General features: G+C 45.4%; 1 protein-coding gene across 1 annotated transcript in view; it reads left to right on the top strand.

Moving 5' to 3' along the window:
• The window catches only part of OTOA (otoancorin), a 97,310-nt gene that overhangs the window by 30,429 nt on the left and 47,022 nt on the right, over positions 1 to 19,859 (top strand). Inside the window, exons 10-13 of the mRNA XM_055365469.2 lie at positions 3,480 to 3,580; positions 6,580 to 6,719; positions 10,855 to 10,978; positions 15,554 to 15,769. Of these exons, the coding sequence (XP_055221444.1) occupies positions 3,480 to 3,580; positions 6,580 to 6,719; positions 10,855 to 10,978; positions 15,554 to 15,769 (581 nt within the window). The remainder of the gene's footprint in view (positions 1 to 3,479; positions 3,581 to 6,579; positions 6,720 to 10,854; positions 10,979 to 15,553; positions 15,770 to 19,859) is intronic.

The raw sequence follows: 19,859 nt of genomic DNA, 5'->3' as shown, positions 1-19,859 counted from the left end.
AGGCGGGGAGGATCCCTTGAACCTAGGAGGTTGAGACTGCAGTGAGCCGTGATGGAGCCACTGGACTCCAGCCTGGGTGACAGAGCGAGACCTTGTCTCTAAAAAAAAGTCCAAAATAATAAATCTAAAAACCACTTTTGGCTCATGGGCTGTATAAAAACAGGTGATGGGCTGAGTTTGCCCCATGGATTGTAGTTTGCCAACTCTTGGACTAAGGAATCAGGGAAGACCTCTCAAGTGGGTGACATTTGAATCAAGACCAAAATGAGGAGATGGAACCAGTCACGTAAGGCTCTGGAGAAAGGGCATCCAAGAGAGAGGTCCCAGGAAATACAAAGGCCCTGAGATGGGAATGAGCTCGGTGTGGAGAAAACATAAGGAAAGCAGATGGGGCTGGAGGATGGGGAATGCCAATCAATCTTTTCCTGGAATTCAGCTCTGAGATTTGTGCATAATGAACATTAAACAACATCATAATCAAAGTCTCAAATGCATAGTAGAATTCCCTCTGCCTGGTGCATAATTGTGGTCTCCAGGAATCAGAGTCTCACACTGGGTAACCATGAGAAAGCCGCTCAACCTTCAGACTTCTCTGTCTTTATTGCCAGAGTTTAATTAGGCACAGACTTTCCTTCTAAAATTCTTATACGGTGCGCTTCATTATTAAACTGCAGTGAGTTAAAATTAATTCTGTTTGGACTTAAATTGTTTTTTCATGAAGGCCCTTGAGGGAACTGGAAATACGCTGGCTGTTAAAAATACCCCAACCTTGCTGGCCAGGCGTGGTCGCTTACACCTGTAATCCTAGCATTTTGGAAGGCTGAGGAAGGAGGATTGCTTGAGGCCAGGAGTTCAAGGCCAGCCTGGGCAATGTAGTGAGACCCCCTCTCTATACAAAAAAATTAAAAGATTAGCCTGATGTGGTGATGTGTGCCTGTAGTCCTAGCTACTAGGGAGGCTGAGGCAGGAGTTTGAGGCTTCAGTGAGCTATGATCATCCAACTGCACTCCAGCCTGGACAACAGAGGAAGAAAAAAAAAAATCCCAAGCTTGGGGATGATTGATCTGCGGAAATACAGTTTATGCTTAGTAATAAGTTAAAAAATAAACAACTAAGCTTGGTTCTTTGTGAATGTGTGGTTCTAGCCTCAAAAGTTTCCAGCCCTCTATATAGGCAAGGCAAATGTCCAGGGTCCCCATCTAGAGGATCGTAGGAGTCTGCCTGTGTCACCCCAACATCTTTGATTCCTGGTTTGGGAGAGGCACTCCATATTTTCTTGTGAATCAGTCCATATAAAAGTTGATTTCTCCATCTTGTTTGGGCACCTGTCATTGCCCACGGCTTCTGCAAATAGCTCTTGGTGTTAGAGTCACTGCACCCTGTAAATGCTCCCCACTTCTTTCATTTTCCCCAAATGCCTCCAATACAATGTCGTGTGTAAATGTCTTTTGCTAAAGAACTGGGGAGCATTGGCAGCCACTTCCAGCTCAGTGAAACTTGAAGTCTGATCCTAGACTTGAGATACATATATATATATATATATATATATATTTTTTTTTTTTTTTTTTTTTTTTTTTTTCTGAGATGGAGTCTGGCTCTGTCACTCAGGCTAGAGTGCAGTGGTACGATCTCAGCTCACTGCAACTTCTGCCTCCCGGGTTCAAGTGATTCTCCTGCCTCAGCTTCCTGAGTAGCTGGGACTACAGGCGTGCGCTACCACGCCTGGCTAATTTTTGTAGTTTTAGTAGAGATGGGGTTTTGCCATGTTGACCAGTATGCTCTCGATCTCCTGACCTTGTGATCCACCTGCCTCGGCCTCCCAAAGTTCTGGGATTACAGGCGTGAGCCACCGCACCTGGCTGACTTGATGGTTTTTAAAATTCCACTGACATCTCAGTGATGGGGAATTTCAAAAGCCAGAACGGGGTGTCAGAGAGAGTCCTCTGGGAATTCAGTGGAGGGAGAAAGTACTTCTCGTGAAGGAGATAAAAGAAGGCTTTAAGGGAGAGGAAAATTTGAGCTTGATCTTAAAGTAGGATTTGGATGCATAAGGGTTAAGGAAAAGCATTGTAGGTGGTGAGCAGGGCCAAGGCCAGCCAAGATTTGGAGAATGTTTTGGGGAGGTACAAGTAGTTTGCTTTGGTTCAAGTATAGTAACATGGTGATAATCAGTGAGGATGATCTTATTAGTGGTAGTGATGCAAGAGAGTCAAACATATTTCATGTTGCCAGATTATTATTATTATTATTATTATTATTATTATTATTATTATTAGACAGAGTCTTGCTCTGTCGCCCAGGCTGGAATGCAGTGATGTGATCCCGGCTCACTGCAACCTCCACCTCCCGGGCTCAAGAGATTCTCCTGCCTCAGCCTCCCAATTAGCTGGGATTACACCTGGCTAATTTTTCTTTGTATTTTTAGTAGAGATGGGATTTCGTGATTACAGGTGTGAGCCACCACATCTGGCCTCATGTTTCCAGATTATTTAGTAACCAATCGAATGAAAAAATAAAACTACATTTTGTGGGTTTTAAGTATTAAAAATAATCTGCATTTCTTATTTATTTATTTATTTTTAATTATTATTATTTTTTTAAAGAGACAGGGTCTCACTCTGTTGCCCAGGCTGGAGTGCAGTAGAGTGAGCACAGAGCTCACTGTGGCCTCAAATTCCTGGTTTCAAGCAATCCTCCCTTCTCAGTTTCCTGAGTAGCTGGGACTACAGGTGCATGTCACTGCAGCTGGCTTTTTTTTTTTTTTTTGTAGCGATGAGGGTCTTGATATATTGCTCAGGCTGGTCTCAAACTCCTGGCCTCAAGCAATCCTCCTGCCTCAGCCTCCCAAAGTGCTGAGATTACAGGTGCCTGGCCAGAAAGAATAATCTGTATTTCTAACAAGTGGCCAGGTGACACAGATGTTGCAATTCCAAAGACCACACTATTGAGTAACAAGGTCTGAGGTGGTGTGAATCTGTGTTCACATCCTACGTGTGATCTCACAGGTAGGCCCTAAGTATATGGTTGTTGAATGAGTTAATAACAAATTAATGTGGCTGGGCGCGGTGGCTCATGCCTGTAATCCCAGCACTTGGGGAAGCAGAGGTGGGCAGATCACCTGAGGTCAGGAGTTTGAGACCAGCCTGACCAACATGGTGAAACTCTGTCTCTACTAAAAATACAAAAATTAGCTGGGCATGGTGGTGGGTGCCTGTAATCCCAGCTACTTGGGAGACTGAGGCAGGAGAATCGCTTGAACCGGGAGGTGGAGGTTGAGATGAGCTGAGATCACACCACTGCACTCCAACCTAGGCAACAGAGTGAGATTCCGTCTCAAAAAAAACCCGAAAAACAAAATAACGAATTAATGAATGCAAGAAGGAGGTCTTGACAGCAAAGATGCTGTTGACTATCACATACCAGTGTAAAGGCTTTTATTTATGTATATACTCATTTATTCATTTCTTTATTTTTTGTAGATGACTCTGCTTCATGGGTCAGTGCGGAGCACTTATGGGTTTTGGGCAGATACATGGTTCACCTATCATTTGAAGAAATTATGAAAATTAGTCCTATAGAAGTAAGTTGGAAAAGTACATTTATATGTCACCATTACTAATACACTTGGGGTAAGGTGTATTCTCAAACTCTAATGTTCATCCAGCCAGTCAAGGTGCCTTGGAAATTGTGTACCCTCCTCAGCCCAATAGACCTTGGGCCTCTGAAGAAAACTATTGGAAGAAAGTTTCAAGTGGGCAGTCATGGGATTGTTTTAGTGTGGAAGGGCTAAGAAAAGAAAAAGAATTGTGGGCAACTAAGATCACATCTCTGATGTGAGCAAACATGATATAAAGGGATTGTTGGCTATGAACCAAAAATCATTTAAGGGTATTTTTGTACTGGAGAAGGCCAAGGACAAAAGATATAAAGTTTCCCATCCTTGGGAGCATGAACTCAAAGCAAAAGCAAAAGGGATTAATAGCTACTTCTATTTATAGCTACTTCTGTTAATAGCTACTTGAGCATGAGCAACGGTTAGATTTTAATTCTAGAGTTTACAGTGGAGAAATACACACATTCTAGGATTACTTAACTCACTAGTCAACCTGTCCCTCTCCTTTTGATGTTGACCCAATGACACTAAAATCCTTTGGGCATCATGATTCTTCAGTGCAGTCTCCAAAGAATGCTGCCAACACAAAGGGATTCATGAAGAGACTGTGGGCCTTGCTTCCAATTTTTCTTCTTCTTCTTCTTCTTTTTTAAATCATATGTGCCCTGACTCTTCTGGCCAGTGAGAGAAGCGTTTGCATCAAATGACTGGCCTGTTCAAGGACCCATTGACCTAGCAATGTCTGGTTATTATGAAACCAGAGGCAGAACGAGGTTTCTCTCTTTTACCTAGGGGGCTGGGAGTATTTCAAGTGTCTTCCGATTTTTATAACCCGCAGTCCTAGAATTAACCCCGCACCCCACTGCCATTTACTCTCTCAATGTAGAGTTGCTTTGAGTAGGTAACAGCTTAAATTCTTAGAAAGCTAAGCCCCCTAGAGGAAATTTCTAAGGTCAAGCACTCATTTGCAACTTTTTATTCTCTAAAAATGTAGAGAAGGGAGAAGTCCAGAATAACACTGCTAAAAGGGAATTTTATTTTATTTTATTTGTTTATTTATGAAACGGAGTCTCGTTCTGTCATCCAGGCTAAAGTGCAGTGGCGTGATCTCAGCTCACTGCAACCTCCTTCTCCCAGATTCAATTGATTCTCCTGCCTCAGCCTCTTGAGTAGCTGGGATTACAGGCACATGCCACCACACCTGGCTAATTTTTGTATTTTTAGCAGAGACGAGGTTTCACCATGTCGGCCAGGCTGGTCTTGAACTCTTGACCTCAGGTGATCTGCCTTGCCTCAGCCTCCCAAAGTGCTGGTATTACAGGTGTGAGACACCGCACCCAGCCTAAAAAGGAATTTTATATGGACAAAGAGTACGATCCACAAAGGAGAGACAACTTTATGAGCCCCTTTGAGCACAGCATAATAGTGTCTCAAAATATAGAATGTGCCGGCTGCCGTGGCCCATGCTGGTAATCCCAGCACTTTGGGAGGCCAAGGCGGGAGGATCACTTGAGCCCAGAAGTGCAAGACCAGCCTGAGCAACATAGTGAAACCTCATCTCTACAGAAAAAATTTAAAAATTAGCCAGGTGTAGTGGTGTGTGCCTGAGGTCTCAGCTACTTGGGAGGCTGAGGTGGGAGGATCACTTGAGCCCAGGAGGTCGAGGCTGCAATAAGCCATGATCACACCACTGCACCCAAGCCTGGGTAAAAGAGTGAGACTGTGTCTTGGCCGGACGCAGTGGCTCACGCCTCTACTCCCAGCACTTTGGGAGGCTGAGGCGGGTGGATCATGTGAGGTCAGGTGTTGGAGACCAGCCTGGCCAACATGGCGAAACCCCGTCTCTACTAAAAATACAAAAATTAGCCGGGCATGGTTGCACATGCCTGTAATCCCAGCTACTTGGGAGGCTGAGGCAGGAGTATCACTTGAACCTGGGAGGCTGAAGTTGCAGTGAGCTGAGATTGTGCCACTGCACTCCAGCCTGGGTGACAGAGCGAGACTCCATCTCAAAAAAATAAAAATAAAAATAAAAATAAAAATAAAATAAAAAGAGTGAGTCAGTGTCCCCCCAAAATTATATATATAATTTTTAATCTGCTGGAAATACAAGGAAGAATAGATAGATATGAGTCCTATAGTAGTAGAAGACTTGCACGTGGCACCCTTGGACATGTGGGCCAAAAAGGAACAAGAATGTTGGGAATCTGAATAGTATATTTAATAAGTTGAATATATATGCACCAAACTTTGTGTCTTACAAGGAGAACACATACTCTTTTCCATCACCCAAGGGCCATTTATAAACTCATTCATCTATTAAAAAAATTCTGATTCTTCAAAGCAGAAAGTTTGTGGACCACATTCTCTGACCTCCATATAACAAATCTAGAAATAAATGTGCAAAGATTAGCTTTTAAAAAGCCCAGTTTCTCAGATATTAAAAAATAATTCTTTCCTAAAGAATAGTTAGGTTGAGGAGGAAACCGAAGTAGCAGTTACAGACCACTAAGAAATCAATGACAATGAGGCCAGGCATGGTGGCTCACGCCTGTAATCCCAGGACTTTGGGAGGCCGAGGCGGGTGGATCACTTGATGCTGGGAGTTCGAGACCAGCCTGGACAGCATGGTGAATCCCCATATCTACTAAAAATACAAATATTAGCCAAGCGTGGTGGTGGGCACCTGTAGTCCCAGCTACTCCGGAGGCTGAGGCAGGAGAATTGCTTGAACTCAGGAGGTGGAGGTTGCAGTGAACTGAGATCATGTCACTGCACTCCAGCCTGGGCGACAGAGTGAGACTCCATCTCAAAAAAAAAAAAAAAAAAAAAACATCAATGACAATGAGAACCAGGAGGTGTATCCAAGTGTCCATGATGGGGCACAGTGCAGACCACCAGGGTGGGGCCACACTGGGCCACTTCCACCCTCCTCACTGATATTCTCGTCCTTGTCCACCAACTAGATTGGGCTGTTTATCAGCTATGACAACGCCACCAAGCAGCTGGACACGGTCTATGACATCACACCTGAGCTGGCCCAGGCGTTTCTGGAGAGGATCAGCTCCTCCAACTTTAACATGAGGAATACCTCCACCATCCACAGGCAAGGGCATGAGCTCTGGGCCTTGGAGCCCTTTTCCAAGATGTGATCTAAGCATCAGAATTCTCTGAGCAGCAAAACACCCAGGGAGGGAAGGGAGGTGGCTGGTCCATCTCTTTGAATAGTCCCATATTTCTCTGTGCATGTGAGGAGAGGTGTCTGCAACTTTTTTTATGAAGAGGTTATGAAGCAGGGTGAAAGGGTAAATGCTTTCTGACCATCTCCTGTGTGCCAGGCATTTTATGCAACCTTATCAAGTGCTAATTCTGTCTCTCAGCACAGAAATGAAACATTTTAAATACTCAGGACTGGGTCCTGTTCCAAAGTGAATGTGTGATTTCCGTTTACGTTGAGTCAAGTGTTGGAAATAACTCATGGGTCCCCATATATGAGAACCGCTTGTTATCAGACTCTTAGCTGGGGAGCCCCTGGATGAGATCAGCTCTAGAATTTAGTGACTGTAATGTGATCCTCCCTAAAACCATTCCCAGCAGGGGAGGAGGGACAGGAACTCTACATTCCAGGGGTGTCAGGAAGGGAGTGGGCAATGGGAAGGAGGTGGTGAGTACAGCTCAATACTCCCTCCTTTTCCTTTTATTTATTTATTTTTTTGAGACAGAGTCTTGTCCTGTCACCCAGGCTGGAGTGCAGTGACGTGATCTTGGCTCACTGCAACCTCCACCTCCTGGGTTCAAGCAATCCTCATGCCTCAGCCTCCAGAGTAGCTGGGACTACAGATGTGTGCCACCATGCCCAGCTAAATGTTTTGTATTTTCAGTAGAGATGGGGTTTTGCCATGTTGGTCAGGCTGGTCTCAAACTCCTGACCTCTTGAACTGCTGACCTCAGGTGGTCTGCCTGCCTTGGCCTCCCAAAGTGCTGGGATTACAGGCATGAGCCACCACACCTGGCCCATTCAATCCTCTTTTTTTTTTTTTTGAGACAGAATCTCACTTTGTTGTCCAGGCTGGAGGGCAGTGGTGCAATACCAGCTCACTACAACCCCCACCTCCAGATTCAAGAGATCCTCCTGCCTCAGCCTCCCAAGTAGCTGGGATTACAGGCATGTGCCACCACACCCAGCTAATTTTTGTATTTTTAGTGGAGACTGGGTTTCGCCATGTTGGCCAGGCTGTTCTCAAACTCCTGACCTCAAGTGATCCACCCATCTTGGACTTCCAAAGTGCTGAGATTACAGGCGTGAGCCACTGTGCTGGGCCATCATTCAATCCTCTTCTGTCCGTCTCTCAAGGTCTTATTATTGCCACACTGCTCCCATCCCATATTACCTTAAGGTTTTTCAAATGAGCCACTCTTAGGGAATGTACTCATAGGAAACAATTACATCTGTTTCACCTACCTTTAGTAATTTTCACTTATTAGCATGTGTCCCATTTTTCTATGGTTTCACACACACAAAAATAGCCTCATGATTAAGAACATGGGACCTCAAGCCAGACTTTGTGGCTTAATCCTTCCCTGCTGCTTACTAATGGTGTGATCTTTGCTATTTTTACATCACCTCTCTATACTTCCGCTTCCCCATCTGTAAAATGGGAGATAAAAATATGCCTACTGCATTAAGGTCTTTGTAGGGGTTTGCACACTTGACACATAGTAAGTGCTCAATGAATAATATTTTTTCTTTTTATTTATTTATTTATTGAGACGGAGTCTCACTCTGTCGCCAGGCTGGAGTGCCGTAGCACAATCTCCGCTTACTGCAACCTCTGCCTCCTGGGTTCAAGTGATTCTCCTGCCTCAGCCTCCCAAGTAGCTGGGACTACAGGCACACGCCACCACGCCCAGATAATTTCTGTATTTTTAGTAGAGACGGGGTTTCACCATGTTGGCCAGGATGGTCTTGATCTCTTGACCTTGTGATCCGCCCGCCTCGGCCTCCCAAAGTGCTGGGATTAGCGGCATGAACTACCACGCCAAGCCTATTTTTCTTTTATAATTTATTTATTTAAATTGATAAATAAAAATTATATCTATGGTGTGCAACATGTTTTGAGATATATATTCATTGTGGAATGGCTAAATCAAGCTAATTAAGTTATCATTACCTCACATACTTTTTTTGTGGTGAGAACACTTAAAATCTACTCTTAGCAATTTTTGAGTATATGATACATTGTTATTAACTGTAGTCAGCATGTACAATAGATCTCCAGAACCTATTTTCCTATTTAACTGAAACATTGTATCCTTTATCCAAGTCTCTCCAACTCCCTTCCCACCTCCAGCCCCTGGTACCAACCATTCTAAGGCTCTGCTTCCATGAGTATGACGTTTGTTTATTTGTTTTTCAGATTCATAATATAAATGAGGTCATACAGTATTTGTCTTTCTGTGCCTAGCTTATTGCACTTAGCATAAGATCCTCCAAGTTCATCCATGGGGTCCCATATGATAGAATTTCCTTCTTTTTCAAAGCTGAAGAGCATTCCATTGTGTATCCACCAAATTAAAAAAAAAATCCATTCATCCACTGACATGTTGGACACTTAGGATGATTCCATGTCTTGGCTGTTGTGAATAGTTATTCTCAACGTGGTTATTAACGCTCAGCCCTCACTTCCCCTGAGTCTTCTTTACTCGAAGTTAAGCAGATCTCTTTTCCTCATGAGACACACTTTCAAATCTTTTCCCTGGACCTGGCAGTTCTCCTGTGGGCATGTCTGAATATGTCAATATCGCTCTGAGAGGGTGGAGCCAGGCTGACTGTGGTCAACTAGGTAGTCTTCATTCTAACTCTAAGAGCATTCATTAATGAATGAGTGCTTGGTTTCCACCAGGACGTATGCAAATCAGTTGGTATACCACTTCTCATTTAACTTTCACAATCATGCTCTTTCTTTCACTCATGTTTATTATGATGTGCTACGATGAACAAAGAAAACCTCCCATTTATTAGAGGCTCAGAGAAGGAGAGGCACCCTGTCTCTGTACAGTATGGGAGTACAGAGTGTGCACTGCAGAACTGTGTATAGCGGCCTCACAGAGAAGTTAAGTAACTTGGTGGAGATCAAACATCTCACAGAACTGGGCTTCAAACTGCAGTAGGCCTGAATCAATGCTCTTAATGATTAGAAACGTTGCTCTCAGTTATACCAGGGTTCCAATCTCACTTCTGCCCTTCCATTGTTTTCCTCCAGTCTTTTTTGTTTTCCTTCTGAAATCTTTGCATCATCTGGGTGGGTACCAGAAGGCATCCTAGAAACAGATCTCTGCCTCAGAGAATCCCTCAGGGTGAGATCAGCTCTAGAATTTAGTGATTGTAATGTGGAAAATGGGGAGTTTTCTGTGGCTACCGGCACCTTTCTTTCCTTATTCCCTTTATTCATCCCAGGTGGAGAGATGGCATAGGTGGATGGATCTACATTTAAGTCCCAGCTCCACCGACTTGCCTTGGACAAATCAAATCTCAGTTTCCCCATCTGTGAAATGGGGCTAATGAGAGCACCTGCCTTGTAGGGTTGCTGTAATGAGATAATGCAGGTAAACGGCTCAGTGCAAGACCTGATAAGTGGTAGCTGCTATTAATATAATCAAGACCCCATTGGTTTGGACTGGGGAGGGGGGTGTCGTTGTGTCCACCAGCTCTCAGCCCTCTGTTATGGAACCAAACTGGGTCTGTTTGCCCATGCGCAATGGAAAACCAAACACTGAAGCACTAGGTTTTTGTAGAAACGTTTACTGTGAATCAACTGCCAAGGAGACAGAAGACAGTGCTCAAATCTGTGTCTCTGAGCTGGGGACTGGGGCAGGTTTTATAGGCGGAGGGTAATGAGACTTGATCTGATTGGGTCTTGCTACAAGGTGATGCTGGGAGGTGTGATCTGATTGGATCATGCCATGAGGTGATGCCAGGACTCAATCTGATTGGATCGTGGACCATGCCATGTGGTGTCCACTTCGTAATTCAGCCCCCATTCTTTGGTCTCGTCTGAGCAGTTAGGTTCTGCCTGTGGTTGCACATTTGGTTCATCTGAGGATGTTCAGGTTATGTGACCTTCAACGTGGGAGTCCGTGGCAACTGAAAAACAACTCACCATTTTATTACACAAAATTGAACCAGAATGGGCTGGTTCTGCGGTTACACCTCCACCACCATCCCTCCTCTTCTCACACAGGCTGGGGCTGCTGGTTTGTTTCTACAATGACCTGGAATTGCTGGATGCCACTGTGGCTCAAGTCCTGCTTTACCAGATGATCAAGTGCAGCCACCTGAGGGGCTTCCAGGCTGGCGTCCAGAAGGTACAGCTGGGGTGGAAGGCCCTGAGGCCTCTGCCTCAGTGTCACTAGCCAGAGAAATGGGGAGAACAGCCTAGCTTAGCCTTTGGGAGAAAACACACAGCATTAGTCGGGATTTAAGTCCAGTCACAGCAGATGGCATCTCAAATACTGAGGTAAGTGTAACATCGAAGCCCAGACAGAAAATAGCAAAGGAACAGACCCTGGGGAGATCAAAATTTAATCAGAAAGCTGTCTCAGCCAGGCGTGGTGGCTCATGCCTGTAATCCCAGCACTTTGGGAGGCCAAGATGGGAGGATCATTTGAGGCCAGGAGTTTGATACCAGCCTGGTCAACATCATGAGATCCTTGTCTCTGCAAAAAATACAAAAAAAATGGCTGGGCACGGTGGTTCACACCTGTAATCCCAGCACTTTGGGAGGCCAAGGCAGGCAGATCACCTGAGGTCAGTTTGAGACCAGCATGGCCAACATGGTAAAACCCTGTCTCTACTAAAAATACAAAAACAGGCGTGGTGGCATGCACCTGTAATCCCAGCTACTCAGGAGGCTGAGGCAGGAGAATTGCTTGAGCCTGGGAGGCAGAGGTTGTGGCGAGCTGAGATCGTGCCACTGCACTCCAGCCTGGGTGACAGAGTGAGACTCTGTCTCAAAAGAAAAAGAAAAAGCCATGTGCCTATAGTGCCAGCTACTTGGGAAGCTGAGGTAGGAGGATCGCTTGAGCCCAGGAGTGCCAGCCTGCAGTGAGCTATGATAGTGACTTTGCACTCCCGTTGGATGACAGAGCAAGACCCTATCTAAAAAAAAGAAAAGAAAGGGACAGCTACCTCGAACTTAAATATGCATACAGATCACCTGGGGATCTTAAATGCAGATTCTGATTCAGGAACTCTTGGTTGAGGCCCAGGACTCCCATCTTCCTCTTCTTCCTCCTTCTTCCCTTGGCCTCCCAAAGTGTTTGGATTACAGGTGTGAGCCATTGCGCCCAGCTGACGCTGCACTTCCAACAAGCTTCCGGGTGATTCTGGAACTGCTGCTCTGGTGAGCACGCCTGTAGTGGCAGGAGATAAAGCAGTGGTTCTCAAACCTGCCTCTAGATTAGTAACATCCCTGCCAGGTGCCACCCCCAGAGAATCTGATGTTATTGTTCTGGGGTGTGGCCTGAGGTATGGCCTGATTTTAATGCTTCTCAGGTGATTTCAATGCAGCCAGGATTGAGAACACTGGATTGCAGGGTGGTTATGAGTTCCCAAGACCAGATGAGCAAACACACTCTCTCTCATTTTCCTTCCTCTCCATCTCTCTCTTCTTCCTTCCAGTCAAGTCTCAATTCTACCCCCTTCCAGTCCACTTTTTGTGGCCCTTTTCAATTTGCTTAAAATCAAAAAGATGACATGAAAATAATATTAAATGAAATTTTGATAAAGCCATCAATAATTTCACAGCAGTTTCCCACACATCACCATAAAGTCCCCAAACACATTTGACATTTGAGAGTGTGGTCATCTATTTTGGTCAGCGCATCTTTTTTTCTTTTTTTTAAGATTCTTTTTTTTTTTTTTTTTTTTTGAGTTTCATTCTGTCACCCAGGCTGGAATGCAGTGGCATAATCTCAGCTCACTGCAACCTCCACCTTCCGGGTTCAAGTAGCACAATTTCAGCTCATTGCAACCTTCGCCTTGCCTCAGCCTCTGGAGTAGCTGGGACTACAGGTGCATGCCACCATGCCCGGCTAATTTTTTGTATTTTTAGTAGAGATGGGGTTTTACCATGTTGACTAGGCTGGTCTTGAACTCCTGACCTCAAGTGATCCACCTGCCTTGGCCTCCCAAAGTACTGGGATTACAGGCGTGAGCCACCGAGCCTAGCCTGTGAATGCATATTTTTGTTTCCAAGGAAAAGAATCCGTCCCAAGCAAGCTCAAGCAAAAATAAGAAGATAAATGTATTTTAAGGCCCAGGGGTCTCCACATGTGGCAGCCCTGACCAAGGAAAAGGTGGCATGCAATTAGATATGAGGGAGCCCTTTGGGATCATCTAGCTCAGTTGTTCTCAAACTGGAGACTGCATGTAAATCACAGGGAGGGCCTGTTCAAATACAGCTTGTGGCAGTGCTCCAGTTTTGTGGAAGACAATTTTTTGGCACCAGGGACCGGTTTTGTGGAAGACAATTTTTTTCCGTGGACTGGGGCAGGGGGATTGTTTCAGGATGATTCAAGTGCATGACATTTATTGTGCTCTTCCTTCCTTCCCTCCCTTCCTCCCTCCCTCCCTTCCTTCCTTCCTTCTCCTTCCTTTTCTTTCTTTCTTTCTTTCTTTCTTTCTTTCTTTCTTTCTTTCTTTCTTTCTTTCTTTTTCTTTCTGTCTCTCTCTTTCTTTCTTCCCTCCTTTCTTCCTTCCTTTCTTTCTTCTCTTTCTCACTCTCTCTCTTTCTTTCTTTCCTCCTTCCCTCCCTCCCTCCCCCTCCCCCCCCCCATCCCTTTCCCCTTCCCCTCTCCTCTCCTTTCTTGATGGAGTGTCACTCTGTTGCCAGGCTGGAGTGCGGTAGCACGATCTTGGCTCACTGCAACCTCTGCCTCCCAGGTTCAAGCAATTCTCTGCCTCAGCCTCCTGAGTAGCTGGGACTACAGGTGCACGCCACCACGCCCAGCTATTTATTGTATTTGTAGTAGAGACGGGGTTTCACCATGTGGCCAGGATGATCTCATTCTCTTGACCTCGTGATCCGCCTGCCATGGCCTCTTAAAGTACTGGGACTACAGGCGTGAGCCACCATGCCCGGTCTGTGCACTTTATTTCTATTATTACATTGTAATATATAATGAAATAACTATAGAGCTCACCATAATGTGAAATCAGTGGGAGCTCTGAGCTTGTTTTCCTGCAACTAGACGGTCCCATCTGGGGGTGATGAGAGACAGTGACAGATAATCAGGCATTAGATTCTCATAAAGAGCGCACAGACTAGGTCCCTTGCATGCACAGTTCACAATAGGGTTTGCTCTTAGGAGAATCTAATGCCGCCTCTGATCTGGCAGGAGGCAGAGCTCAGGCGGTAATGCTCACTGGCCTGCTGCTCACCTCCTGCTGTGGCTGGTTCCTAACAGGCCAGGGTCCCGGTGGTCCCCATCTGTGACCCGGAGTCTGGGGATCCCTGGATTTCGGAGCCCCACCCAGTCTCTGATTCAGGAGGTCCGGAAGCAGCCTGGCAATCTGCATTTCTAAGAAGTTCCCAGGTGTTGCAGATGCCGCTGGGTGTGCTCCACACTTTGAGAGCTGCCACTGTAGTCCACCCCTTCGTTTTACAGATGTGGAAACTGATTTCTAGGTAAGGCAGTTGCTGAACTTAGAGAACCCAGGCGCTTTGACAGTTGTTTCTTCTACTTCACTCTGCTGCCCCCCAGTGGCTATTTCAATATTGCCAGAAACCCGTTTTGTGCACCTGCCTGAAATGACTACGTTATTACGTAAATTCGGGTGTTAAAATATGAACCATTCTTGTTTTTTGTTACAGAGCTCATTGTATAGTAGGTGACTTTATCACATTCCTTACCGAAAGCAGCTGTAACGCACACTTTACTATCATTAGGCAGGCATATTGCAATAAAATAATTATTAAAATGATCATAGAAATGTGCAAACAGGTGCAAGAGATAATTTTAAGAAGAGTAAATTGTGATTCTGTTCATATTACAACTCTGTAAAAACTATGTAGTGTCTCTATATTTATAAAGGTATAAGAAATCTTGGAAGCATATACACCCAATTGCTAATCATGGTTATTTTTATGTGGTAGGATGTTCAGGAGACTTTTACTTTGTTGTACTGTGAAGAGTTATTTTTGGCTGGATGTGGTCGCTCATGCCTCTAATCCCAGCACTTTGGGAGGCTGAGGCATGTGGATCACATGAGGTCAGGAGTTTGAGACCAGCCTGGCCAACATGGTGAAACCCTGTCTCTACTAAAAATACAAACATTAGTGTGGTGGTGGGTGCCTGTAATCCCAGCTACTCAGAAGACTGAGGCAGGAGAATCGCTTGAACCCGGAAGGTGGAGGTTGCAGTGTTGCAGTGAGCCAAGACCACACCATTATACTCCAGCCTGGGTGACAAGAGCAAAACTCTGTCTTAAGGAAAAAAAAAAGTTATTTTTACACAGATTATAAATTATCGTGAAAAGGCCCCTGGCTATTTAATGAAAGGAAAACAGCCTGTATATATGGATATAGAGTTCAAGGTCACCGGAGGACAACAGATGCTATAAGAGTGTGGTGTAGTTATAAAGGGAACATTTCTTTCTGACATGGATTAAGGTTGATTTAATAACAAATTAATATTTAAATGAAGTACAAAGGTAATTTTTGGCACATGAAAGCCAAGGCCAGAGGAGGTGTCCTCCGTGTGGTGTCTCACTGTCTGGGCATGGCAGGAGTCCCTTTCCTTCATCGTTTCTGAGCCCAAAAGCTTTGATGGGACAGGGTCAAGGGAGGTGCTGTGGAGTCCTAATAGCCCTGGATATGGTCAGAGGGAGCCACCGCCCTGCTTCCTGTCAACACTCATTCCAGTTTGCTCTCCTTCCAGCTCAAAGCAGAACTCCTGGACATTGCCATGGAGAACCAGACCCTCAATGAGACCCTGGGTTCTTTGTCGGATGCAGTTGTAGGTTTGACCCACAGCCAACTGGAATCCCTCTCCCCCGAGGCTGTGCACGGAGCCATCTCCACCCTCAACCAGGTCTCAGGTTGGGCCAAGAGCCAGGTCATCATCTTGTCTGCCAAATACTTGGCCCATGAGAAGGTCAGCTGGAGTTTTAAACTCTTTTTTATTCCCCTAAGATGACCTAAGTGTATTAGACCTGCCAGGCTGCCATAAAAATATACTGTAGATTGAGTGACGTAAACAACATAAATTTATTTCTCACAGTTCTGGAGACTGGGAAGTCCAACATCGAGGTGTCAGAAAGGTAGGTTTCATTCTGAGGCCTCTTCTCTTGGCCTGTAGGTGGCCGCCATCTTGCTGTGTGCTCACCTGACCACACGAGAGCAAGCTCTCTGGTGTTGCGTCTTACAAGGAAACAAATCCCATTGGATCAGGGCCCCACCTGACCCTCATTATCTCATGACCTCATCTAACCCTTAAAGGCCTCTTAAAGGTCTCACCTCCCAATGCCATCACGTTAGGGGTTAGGACTTTGACATATGAATTCTTGGGAGACATAAATATTTAATCCATAACAGTCAGTTATACACACACAGCAGGGGGCAACCAATCAGTAAGAAGATGATGCTGAGGAGGACTGCCTGGGTTCAAATCCTTGCTCTGCCATTTACTAGCTGTGTGACACTAGGCAATTTGCTATTTTCACTTTGACTCAGTTTCTCTATTTGTAATATGTGGACAACAATAGCACTTACTGCCGGGCAAGGTGGCTCACACCTGCAATCCCAGCACTTTGGAAGGCTGAGGTGGGAGGATCACCTGACGCCAGGAGTTTGGGACCAGCCTGATCAACATGGTGAAATCCCGTCTCTACTAAAAATACAAAAATTAGCTGGGTGTGGTGGTGCATGCCTGTACTTCCAGCTACTTGGGAGGCTGAGGCAGGAGGATGGCTTGAACCTGGGAGGCAGAGGTTGCAGTGAGCAGAGATTGTGCCACCACACTCCAGCCTGGGCGACAGAGCAAGACTCCATTTCAAAAAAAATTAAACAACAACAACAACAAATCAGTAGCACTTATCCTGTAGCATTGCTGCGAATATTATGTGAGTTGGTACACATGAAGAAGCTAGACCACCAGGTGACACCACAGAGTAGGAGCTCAAGGGGCATTAGCCATCCCTGAGTGGGATCAACATGTGGGACTCATCCCAGGATTTTCCTGCCTGCTGTTAAGCTGCTATTAGGTTGATGCAAAAAGTAATTGCGGTTTTTGCCATTACTTTGGGATTAGGGATGATGCTATTTTATTCCAATCTTGGGCTGCAGAGAGGGAACTGTCAGGCAGACAGTCCTCTTTGGTGGGGACAGGAGTCTTAATCTGTGTTCTTGCTGCTCCTGGGGTGGAAAATGGACATTCTTTTGGGGACAATTAATGTCCCTGGGTTGGGTCCAGTCCAGAGGGCTCCAAATCTGGGAGACTTGAGTTCTAAGCATTTTGGTGTCATCTAATTTTTTTTTTGATACGGAGTCTTGCCCTTGTCACCCATGCTGGAATGCAATGGCACAACCTCAGCTCATTGCAACCTCCGCCTCCGGGTTCAAGCAATTCTCCTGCCTCAGCCTTCCGAGTAGCTGGGATTATAGGCACCCACCACCACACCCAGCGAATTTTTGTGTTTTTAGTAGAGACGAGGTTTCGCCATGTTGGCCAGGCTGGTCTCAAACTCCAGACCTCGTAATCTGCCCGCCTCAGCCTCCCAAAGTGCTGGGATTACAGGCATTAGCCACCGTGCCTAGCTTTTGGTGTCCTTCTCGTTTAGTCCACACTCCTGGCCACTTCCCAGGATGCAAACTGGCTCACAAGGATTGGATTAGGACCCATTCCAATCAAATAATAATAACAAACATTTATTTATTTTTGGCTTCTGGATATTAATTTTAATTACTTTGAAACAACATAATTTACTACCAGATATTTAACAAGCACCCATTATAATTGCTAAACTGTGAATTTAGTTTTAACTGTGTCTGACCAACTATACAAAACTCATCAATTTTTATTTTGACAAAAGGTAGTAGGCTGGGCGTGGTGGCTTATGCCTGTAATCCCAGCACTTTGGGAGGCCAAGATGAATGGATCACTTGAGGCTAGGAGTTTGAGACCAGCTGGACAACATGGTGAAACCCTGTCTCTACTAAAAATAGAAAAATTAGCTGGCCATGATGGTGGACACCCGTAATTTCAGCTACTTGGAAGGCCGAAGCAGGAGAATCACTTGAACCCAGGAGGCAGAGGAGGTTGCAGTGAGCCGAGATCATGCCACTGTACTCCAGACTGGGCTGAGCTACAGAGCAAGACTCTGTCTTAAAAAAAAAAAAAAAAAAAAAAAAAAAAGTAGTAGGAATCCCAAAGAATAAAGGAGAGACTACTCCTTAAAGGTCATGTTTACTAACCTAGCACCGTAATTCTAGTGTTAGTACCTCCCATGCAGCTTGAAGGAGGATATGGGAAGAGGTGAAGATGTTGAAAATGTAAGGGGCCCCATTTTGCTTGCTCTAAAGCAAAATACCACAGTGTCTCACAAGGAAGAAAATCACTAGGCCAGGCACGATGGCTCACGCCTGTAATCCCAGCACTTTGGGAGGCCGAGACAGGCGGATCACGAGGTCAGGAGATCAAGACCATCCTGGCTAACACGGTGAAACCCTGTCTCTACTAAAAATTAAAAAAAAAAAATTAGCTGGGCATGGTGGTGGGTGCCTGTAGTCCCAGCTACTCGGGAGGCTGAGGCAGGAGAATGGCGTGAACCTGGGAGGCGGTGCTTGCAGTGAGCCGAGATCGCATCACTGAGGTTGGAAATGAAAACAAAAGCTTTTGATTCAGGTGGTAAAATGAAAACAAAAGCTTTTGATTCAGGCGGTAAAGGGGTTTAAGAGTTATAGAGTAGAATCCATGCATCCAGAAGGCAGTGCTGGAGTCGGCCTCAGGAACTAGGGGGTTTCTTCTTCTTTTTTTGTTTTTTGAGATAGGTTCTCACTATGTTGCCCAGGCTGGAGTGAAGTGATCTGATCTTGGCTCACTTCAGCCTTGACCCCCCAGGCTCAGGTGATCCTCCCACCTCAGCCTCCTGAGTAGCTGGGACCACAGGCACATGCCACTACGCCGGGCTGATTTTTGTATTTTTTTGTAGAGATGGGATTTTGCAATGTTGCCCAGGCAGATCTCAAACTCCTGGGCTCAAGCAATCTACTCGCCTTGGCCTCCCAAAGAGAAGGAGTAGGGAATTTCTTCTTGGCATCCAAGTCTTTTTAAATTTCTTCAAGTTTTTAAAGCTGGGTTTGGTATGTCATGGTTCTGAGCCAGATATATTCCAACCACATTCCCCAAAGTAAATCCAAGTGGGAACTGGAGCAGGATGTCAGTAGAGAGGGCGAGGGAAGGATGAAGGGCAGCTGCAGCTCCGAGGGCTGGTCCTAGCCTGCTTCCTCCATCGCGGGGCCAAGGGAGAGGGGGTGTGGAATAACAAACATTTACTGAACACTTACTATGTGCCAGGTTGTGTTCTAAGTGAATTAATAATTTAATCCAACAATCCTCTGAAGTCAGTAGTGCTGTAGTCTTCATTTTCCAGTTCATTCATGTGAGGTACAGAGTGTGTAAGGGAACTGGAAAAGGGCACGTGAAAGTTACGCAGCTGGGATTGAACCCAGGGCACCTGGCCTCAGAGCCATCTTGTTTAACTCCTGTGCTCACTGTCTCCATTATGGCACCATGACCAATGCCCATGCACTCCCACTTTCTGACTCAGGTACCAGGCCAGCCCATTCATCTGGTCTCTTCTAGCCTCGTGGTGACTTTATGTTGAAGGCTTTGAATCCTTGTTTCTGGACCTTGACTGGGGCTCCATGGGTCCACCTTGACAGTCCTCTCTGAATTTGATTTTAGGGAGTTGAGGGAGACGGTTTTGTTCCCTCCCAGCCCAGGACAAAGTGGTTTGTCTCTTTCCTAATACCCAACTCTTCCTACTGAGGGGTGAGGCCACTTTTACTCAGAAGGCAAGAGGTCAAAAGGTCTTGCCTTCTTTGAAGACAGCATGAGATCACCCATTATACACAGAATAACTAAAGGAACCCACTCAGCTGTCTTTTCATAGAACCAAAGCATGTCCTTGATTATATGGAAAACTATCTAGCATCTTCACTCTAAAGGAAGGAAAAAAACCCAA

Source organism: Gorilla gorilla, chromosome 18, assembly GCF_029281585.2.
Source record: "Gorilla gorilla gorilla isolate KB3781 chromosome 18, NHGRI_mGorGor1-v2.1_pri, whole genome shotgun sequence".
Classification (NCBI taxonomy): Eukaryota; Metazoa; Chordata; class Mammalia; order Primates; family Hominidae; genus Gorilla; species Gorilla gorilla.
This window is presented reverse-complemented; position numbering and strand designations above follow the sequence as displayed.